This window comes from Mytilus galloprovincialis, chromosome 2 (assembly GCF_965363235.1).
Source record: "Mytilus galloprovincialis chromosome 2, xbMytGall1.hap1.1, whole genome shotgun sequence".
In the NCBI taxonomy this organism is placed as follows: Eukaryota; Metazoa; Mollusca; class Bivalvia; order Mytilida; family Mytilidae; genus Mytilus; species Mytilus galloprovincialis.
Window position 1 is genome coordinate 505,750 of NC_134839.1, and position 9,687 is coordinate 515,436.

At 30.9% G+C, this 9,687-nt stretch overlaps 1 protein-coding gene across 7 annotated transcripts in view; it reads left to right on the plus strand.

Moving 5' to 3' along the window:
• LOC143062630 (homeobox protein php-3-like) overlaps positions 1-8,743 on the plus strand; it is a 64,308-nt gene extending 55,565 nt beyond the window's left edge. For all 7 annotated transcript variants that reach the window (XM_076234298.1, XM_076234303.1, XM_076234300.1 and 4 more), the window contains exons 2-3: positions 1,013-1,526; positions 8,045-8,743. In XM_076234298.1, coding sequence (XP_076090413.1) covers positions 1,028-1,526; positions 8,045-8,307 — 762 coding nt within the window. In that variant the 5' untranslated portion in view covers positions 1,013-1,027 and the 3' untranslated portion in view covers positions 8,308-8,743. The remainder of the gene's footprint in view (positions 1-1,012; positions 1,527-8,044) is intronic.
• Positions 8,744-9,687: the final 944 nt, after the last annotated feature.

Genomic DNA, 9,687 nt, shown 5'->3' on the forward strand with positions numbered 1-9,687 from the left:
ACAACATTGAAACGTTTAAGTTCAAAAACAATATTTACATGTAATAGTATGTTAATTTCAAAACATTACAAGTTGACAGGAAAATTAGAACGTGAAAATTAAAATTTTTGTAGTGATTGAAAGCTGGGGTTAGACATTATAGAGGAGTTAAAAAGACATTACATGTAATTATTACATAGTAAAACTTTGTTTACACACAGTTACATCTTGTAAGTTGCTGACCCATCTAGTCAAGAAAATATTTCATCCAGGGGTTGTGTCCTTTTCTGGGCTGACAAGGTGTTTTTAATTTGACGATATTCTTATTTGATCAAATATGCTGTGGGTGTGCAGATTCAATGAAGTAAAAAAAAACCAGATTTGTTTTATGTTTTCAAAAAGTAAGACCTTGAGCAAATTTTAAAATAAGTTAGTAAAAGCTTGGATATTAACGAATCCAATCTTGTAAAAATCCTTTTCGATCATTTACAATCGCTTTCATTTTATTAGAATCGGTTAAATCATTTGGATTGGGATACAAATTAACAATCGGATAAAATTAATGAGAATCTGTTAAAATCATTAAAAAACTTGTTTTAAGGAATAACGAAGAAAACAAAGCATGTGAATACTTCTTTCAAACACTTATAATTGTTCAATTTGTTTAATTTTTCAATTGCACACTTTGAAAATGGCATTCCCCTTTTCAACTTTTGCAAGATATTTTTGAAGCATCATTGTCCATTTTATAAGCCAACAACTCTCTTATATATTAATTTACAATCTGAACTAAACTTATATTGACAAGAAGAACAACATTTACAACGCAAAGAAGAAAATAATTAAAACCGTTTTCATTAATATTCCAATTGTATACTAATACACTAGGAATATATGTAAGATTTGGTCTTATTCTTCATTTTAGGCAAACTGGTTATGAACGTAAACAGTAGTATTTTGTATTCTTAATTTAGATTGAAACTATGCTGAATGGAATTAATTGTAATTTTGGTTTTTGTTTCTTTCTTTCCAGGTGGAATGATACATTATGGAATCAGGGAGTAACTTATTAGCTCATTCCAGTTTACCTTTCTATCAAAACGGACTTTCTAGTACTACAGTATCAAGTTTATTATCCTCCAGTCCGAGTACTCAAGATACATTAAGTCGTACGGCTTTATCCACCCAAAACGGGTGGCCATCAAACTATACAGGTGAAACTGGCAATTCTTGTTCGATGGCTTCCTACGGAAATCTTCAGCTAGGAGCTTCATTTCCAATGAATGGCAAATCTCCATATAATTCATTTTCATCGGCTAGTGCTGACTATTTGAACTGTAGGCAAATGAATCCTTTGAATCCAATGAACCATTTGAATGCTATGCCTGCCATGAGAAACTATTCATTATATGGAGATATGTACCAGGCAGCTCACCCACCCGGGTATACAAATGGTGGATTTTATCCCGACATGTCACATGGAATCCCTCCATTGCCGGGTAGAGATTTAGATTGTCGGAGTTCGGTGTCGGATTCCCCTAACCAAGGTATTAATTTTTCTATACTATCCATTATAAGTTAATGAAGACACAAAAAGGACGGAATGGTGGTTTTATCTTTTACACCAAAAAAATTAAAATATATATTTCAAAGAGTGATTACTTTTCACCTTTTAGAGTGATTATTATATACATGTACGTCTCTCTTATCAGTTGTCTGATAAAGATTCGAGATGAGCGACAGCAACAAAAGTGTGAAAAAAAATCAAATATCAAATTTCTTTACTTGGTACGGCGACATTGAAATATATTTTGTTTAGAAATTACAGAAAGTGAATTTTCTAGTTTAGTATATTTTAAATCAAATGGTTAAATCATAATGTAGCTTTTCCATTCCATTGTTATTTACAAAACGTGCGATATTTCTATTTAAAAATTGATACTTTAATTAATCATTTATAAATATATAATTCCAAATTTACTAAACAGTATTTTACTTATATTCTATAAGTTATTATTTATTAATTCTTTTGATAGCTATCTATCCTATTTACAGCGCATTTATTTGTATATCTGCTATTTTGACAAATTTTTCTCACAATAGTCTTCATTTATCATCCATGTCATCAGACCGTTCAAACCAATTTGTAACAATTATTTGTTTTCAACAGAAAATATATTGGCTTGAAAACATGGCAATCGTTTCCATTTGATAAATTGATATAAAATGTTTTGACACTGTATTGCTAAGGATGTTATAATGGACTTGTGATTGACTTGAAAGTTAGAATCACTTTATCAAATTCTAATTTGTTAACCTGTCTTGGCCTCCCAAACATCCATTTGTCTTCATTGAAGACATTTTAGAATGACTGTAAGGCACGGATGAAAATATCTAATGAGAATTCAATTTGAAATTGACGGAATTACATTAATTATCGAAAAACAAATAAAATAATCATCTTATTTTTAACTGTCAGCTTTAATATATTCAATTTCGTATGTTAGAGGAAAAAAACATCTCATATCTATAGATGCATCAAAAAAAAATCAACATTATAAATTTGAAGTGTAAAAAACTATTAACGAGGACAGTGTCGTAAGGCGTTGTGTAAAGAAAACTGATTTGGGTATTAAATTTGAAGTTTATGTGGCATATAAAAGTCTTAAAACTGAAAAAAAAGTGCATGATTCATAAGATTTAGGAACATAGACAGTGTACGTGCAGCATGCACACGTCTCTTGCTGTGCATTTCCGCATAACAATGGAAACGGGTCTCCACCAAAATTCACGCCAGACGTATAATTCATAGGAAAATCTCCCAGGTTGTATAGAAAATGTGGTAAAAAGCTTCAGATTTTAAGTGATTTATAATTCGACGAAAGATGAGGATCACTAGATCATTTTGTAAATCTAAAAGTTTCAAATTTAAGCGTGTCCAGTAGTTAGTTTCCGCTACAAAAAAAAAATAAAGAAAAGCTGTGGGAAAATCGCCACGATGACTAAGAATAGATCAAAAGTAAATGTCAGAGTACTGACAGGACAAGAGACGTTCATCCTTTCCAATATTTCATCTTGTCTTCCACGATGAAGTATTGAACTCATTCATAACACCGGGGAAATATGTCCTCATAATTGTTATGTAGAAATCAGGTATCATCCTAACACGTACGGTGACAACTGTCGCCGTCAGGCAAATTGGATAATTTGTTAATTCTGTACTGGACAATATTAATAAGTATACAATGACAGATTTACAAAGCTTGTAACTATGTCGTCCGTGACCAGGACTATCAATCATTCTTTTGTTGTATCCCTCTGATATTATGCAAGTCCTTCTATGACAGATCAGTCTTTTCCATGGCTCAATGACAGTTGACGACTTTGTTCTTGATAAAACATAATGACGCTAGAATTTTGTTTAAAAACATATTGTTTGAAACACATTTGATATCGAATTTGTTCTAGTTCGTCAGTTAGTAAACTGGAACTTCCAGACTGGGAAATACACAATGCTACCATCTACCCCTTTTCAGCTCTGACTAGCAAACTTTCAATGTGAGCGGTTTCATTCTGAAATCAATTCCGATTCATAACATTCAGTAATTTCGGGATTTTTTTTTGTCCATCAAGGAAAGAAAATGAAAGTCTAAGAAAGTGTCTGAGATCGATAAACTATTTATCTTTTATTACGTGTAATTCTCAGAGGTATAATTCGATAAAGTACGAAATGAGATCAATGCTGGGATGTGAACCGTCTCACTTACGACCATCACCAATTACCACAACGACCTCGTACATCAACAACGGACACGAATAAGCTTTCACAACACAGCATATAATTGATAAAATCATCTTTATCGACCTAAATTATCGTTATTCCTTAGTATTGTTTTCTATTTAATTCCGTTTAATTGTGAAAACTGCATTTGAATAAGTTTTTGACACGAGTTTGCACTACTAGTGCACGTCACGGAAAGCTGAGCTATGATCATTGCTTCATTAGAAGAATTGTCGAACAGTCGTTAAAGATAATTTTTATTTAAAAAACTTATTTCAGATTGTTAACTCAATTTCTTAAAATTGAACCGGACTCTTGGTAACCAAAATTACGTGCTTAAGAACAAACAAGAAATATTCCAGTTTAGCCGTAAGCGCCATTACAGCTGTTGGTATTCCATCATATTTAGATGTGTAAATTTCATATAGTAAATACAACTATTCTCGTTCTTATTGACTCTTTTAAATGATACACATAGTTAAAATAAAGTGACATCTTACACCTTATAAAATTCATTCAGGCGACCTTCTGTTAAATATGCGCATTTTGATGTATGGAAATTGTATTGTTTGTCACTATTTTTATAGAAATATGATAAATTATTTATGACATATATGAAGTGCTAAGTAAATGAATGCACACTTCTTGAATTAAAACAATGAAAGTGACATGCTATCGTACACTGATAGAAAACAAGTCATAAAATTCAAATTTTAAACCGTAAGAATGTCACTTATGGTAGCTTTCACTATGCATTTTGGCAAATATATAACGACAATAAATTTTCACGAAAAAGCACTTAAAAATAAAAACGTCTTGCACAGATTTTATATGCAACTGTTCGTGCAGATGTTTATAAAGCTTTTGGGATAAAGTTGTAAACAAAATAACGAATTGAAAGGGGAAATAGGTCATAAATATCAATTAAAACACTACAAGAAATTCTAATTTTAAGAAGCTTTCAAAAGTGTACACTTCTTGTACTTAACACGGATACTGTCATAATACTGACCACTTCTGAACTTAATGTAAAAAATATGATCACGAGCGTATTAAACTGGGCTGCTGCCTTTCATTCATTTGCCACTATATGTTCGACTGTAAATATCCAGATGTGTTTTGTATCGCTGGGTTGCTGTCTGATCGACATATACCCGTGTCCCCGACATATATTTTTAATGCCGTTTGATACATTGTATATGCAATAAAAATTCTATGAAAATATTATCATTGGTGAATTAAGAAATGAAATTATTTGAACATATCAATTGCAAGGAGGCCGATAAACTAATATGTCTCCTATGAAATTTGTCAGAAATTTGTGACAATATCATACCGTTGACAATGGATGTCTAACTTTAGCTTTTTTGTATTCGACTTGATATAAGGGGTACAGTTTTTCAACTCAATAAATATCTCCTATTTCTAATAAACTTGTAAATCTATATATCAAACTTCACTTACATCAGTAATATACAGAGACTGTTTGTTTAATGTAGAAAGAAACAACAAAGAACTTTGTTTCAATTAATAAGCACTAAGCCTACTTGTAAAATGTAAACCGCGTTCGCCACCCACTTTGCCAGAATTGAGGGAGATACCGCTTTCAAGACAGTTTCAGCGCTTTGTAAAAGCCGCTGTCGAGTTATTTACGAGTATTAACTCATGTTTCAATTTAGCAAAATGCTTCTTACGCGATAGGTAATGATGAAATATGGCCGCTTCTGTTTGTTTATCAGTCAGACGTCGAGGTGGGCTTACGACCCTGAAGAGTAGTTAGAATGCTTTACTTTAGTAAACATTATGTTGAGCTATTGATCTCTGTGTATTGCTGAATATTAATTTCAACTTTATTAGATAAACCATATTGAATCGCTTATGCATGCAATGGAATAATGCACGTGTGTTGATAACATATATATAATTTTGTTTCTGCTTCAAAAATGGTACATTTTGGTGAAAATGTAATAAAAAAATCAACTTAAATATTTGAATTTTGATAGAATTATACATTCTCGATCAAAATGAACCAACATGCACAACGATTCAAGAAAACATTAATGCTGGAATTAGTTTTCCTGTTTAATAAACCTTTAGAAAAATTACAAAACTAGCAAAAAGTAACCATTCGATTAACATGGCGAAAAGCTGAGTTTCCGGAGTTTGCAACAGTGCACGTGACTTGTCAATTTCATTAAGGCTTCCATATTTACTTGTTAATCATCGATTCTTACATCTCAAATAAATGATTTTGTTTGTCTTTTGTTATTTGACGCACATTAGGGACAAATTCAAAAGGAATGAAAATCAAGAACGCATAAATAATGAATGTTGGATAAACATTTAGGAAATATTACATGTAATTGTCGCTTTTGAATTAGCGGTATCTAGTGTATGTTACTTTCATAACTTAAAATATAAATGTTTCACACGAAAAATACCTGTTAAAAGATCAAAGCGTAATCACCAATGGCCAGCTGTGATCAATGTGGATTCTAATATTTAATTAACAGCCTTCAAATGATACTTTTAACAGTCTTGGCTATTCATTTCACGTTATGTACGATTTATTTGAAAATCAAAAAGTTTTTCTCGTATTTTTATCCAGTAAATGAAACTGTACTTGTCGACATGCAAAAAGCAGTTAAAATTGCACTCATTCATTTTCCTAAATTTAAGTCAAAAGAAAAGCTCATCTCCATAACTTTAAAACGAACGTCAAGCATTAAAGCCGTCATAATCTTGTCTCGATTAAAATGTGTTTTCATATCCTTGTTGTAAATGAAAATGGACTTTTTAAATTGTATCTGAAGAGGTAGTTAAGTGTAAGTCTACAATACTTTAGCATGTAAAAAGAAAAGACGGAACACGGAAAATGTATTCTTACGAATCCTTACGCATCGTTCAGCAAAATGATCATACATTACAATACTCCCCCTTACAAAGTAATTGTATCCTTGTATACAACATAAACACAAACTAAACCCATTGATCCAACCTTCTGGAAGAGTAATTGAGTAAACATAAATCGCTTTTCTACATCGTTTTATGAAATCGAGCTTAAAGAAATTTTGAAATTAACATCTGCTAAATAAACTGATACAGATATTATAGAAAAGATCGAGCAGTGATGTGAAAAAATTTAACCACTAGTTACATGAAAAAGTTGCTTTTAATCCTTAACAGGTGGAATATAATACGCCATTTGGAATTTGATAAGTCTTTATGCTATTGAAGATCTATAATAAACGGTCTAGCTGTGGCTTGTAATTCTTGGTTTAAGAGCAAGAGTTAAAACGAACATATATTTGATTATGACGAGAAAAAAATAGCTGCATCAATGAAACCTCTGAAAACCGTTTCACACAAGTGGTGTGCCGATTGATGCGTCGTTCATGGCATTGGTAAAATAAATATTTTTTGAAAGACTTCTTATATATATAGGAACTAATTTGAAAAAATCAAGAAACTAGTAAGCCATTAATGTATATTTTTATTCTCTTTATACAGTCAAAGCTGCATTACATTTAAATAAGAATTTTAAGTATTTATGTAAGAAGGTTGCAATTGATTTACACGACCAATTAATTTTAGATTTTAATTGTCATTTGACAGGTTAAATCTATTTCAAGAATATTAACCTGACAATTGAGACAAATTTAAGACAGATTTAAATAAGATCGATTCCAAATAGTTCAATATGCATAAATGATTAATGTACTTTTTCTATAATCGTCATCACTAGATATTGAAGAATATTTTCTTCTTTTACATGTACAAATCAGCATTATTTCGTATCAAACAAGTGTTCTTTGTTTCAAGTGCAAAACTATTATTTATTGTACAACATAGTGTTAACTTTTTGAAATCCTTTGCTGAAAGGAAGTCCGCATACGTGTTACAAGTTTGTTACATACCGAGATTTGCACATGGCGTGAAAACGTATTCAAGGTTATTTAGACGCTTTGATCATCGTTCCGGTGTAGCCTAAATGTATTGTCACATGATAAATGCAGATTCTTGTCAAGGAAAAGATCCATCTGATTTTGACATCACTGGTCAAAATTGTTTTACAAATACATTAACTAAACTCTTTCCGTTCACATAGAAGTTGTTTGAAAATAAGACAAGAAAATTATTGTAAAGTATGTATCATCAGTAAATTAATCATATTTACACGTGGCTACGTGGACATACATAAAAAGTATAAATATATACCATACAATTTAATTATAGTGACATTTAATATAAACTTATTTCATTTTTTATTCTTTTTGCTTTCAGAATCAAAAGGAAGAAAGAAAAGAAAACCATATACCCGATATCAAAGTATGGTATTGGAAAATGAATTTTTGAACAGTTCTTATATAACCCGACAAAAACGGTGGGAAATTTCATGTAAACTACAGCTATCTGAACGACAAGTTAAAGTATGGTTTCAAAATAGACGGATGAAGAGAAAGAAACTAAATGAACGTGCAAAAGCTAGAATACGGGATGACGATATAAAAGACGTTTTACCGCAAGGACCACATATTCAAGCGTAATGATGACTTGATTGAATCTCATGAACGTTTTTATTCATAAACCACATAAATTTTGCAATGTCTCATCCAGCGAAAGAAGCGAAAGTTACTAAGGAAAGTTCCTTGTAGATGTGATCAGGAGGCACTGTGTCTTGCAGCCTTTTTAATAGAAAGACACAAAAGAACGACAACCGATCGCAAACAGAACACGCACAAGAAAAGAACGCTAATCTAATGCGCCACAATTAAGAGGACGCTGATATATGACAAGTGCTAGACATTAATGTCAATTATATGTTTGTATGTATGTTTTGAAATAAGAAGTTGTGTATTTTTATTTAAGATATTTGATAGAATGACAGGGATTTTTTTGTTTTGTTACTTGCCATATAGAGTCCAAATGTATATGTATATATTATATGACGGTATTTAATTTGAATGAATGTTTTGAGATGTTGTTATGATTATTTTTCACTGTCTAATTTACTCTGAAACAATTATCACCATTTATTATTTGCTCAAATCCACATTATACGATCTCGTCACTTTTCTTTTAAAATACAGTAAAACTTTATCGTGAATTTCGGAACAATAAAAATATAGTATTGACTATTTGGATAAATAATATAGATCTCTTTAAATTGATTAAAAATCATAAATTCATATTTCAAATTTCTTATGATGTTGAATATTTCTACTTTGGTTTTAAGTTATGTATTACAGAGCAATATTTATGGCGTTTAGCACTAGCACATGTTGGGAAATAAATTCAAAATATTCAGTACAGCAGCTCCTAAAAGAATGCAGAGCAATTTTCAATATCTGAATCTAATTCGTTCACGGTAAAATTTCAAAAACTATCTTTTTTAAAAAATATATTGACAAAAATATGTCAGTGGGGTTTTGATAGAATAAAACAGATAAGCTGGCTTGAAACAAACGGCAATTAATTAAGCTGAAAATTCTGATAAAAACGTGTATTCATACAACCAAAGTATGAATTATTTAATCTTTGTTCTTAATTAGAAATATCAAGTCAAAAAGAAAAAAAATAATTCTCTTGAAAACAATTGGGTACTCCAGTAATTCTTAAAATGTTGCTGTACTACTTCGGAATACTAAATATTAAGGCAGCAGCTTTTTTCTCGAGTCTGTTTTTTCTTCTACATATCATAAAAGTAGGACAAAAAAGTATTTGTGTTTCAGGTATTCTTGTATAAAAATAGGGCACATCTTGTCATACGTCCCAATATTTGAATGATATTAACACTTTCCCCTTCTCCCATTTTTCTCAAGAAATTCGAAAATAATATAATTTGGCTTTTAAACTCAATATATACCTATAGTTGTGAACATTGTCTCATTTGCAATTATCCTACATCATTATTTTTTAATTTGGAG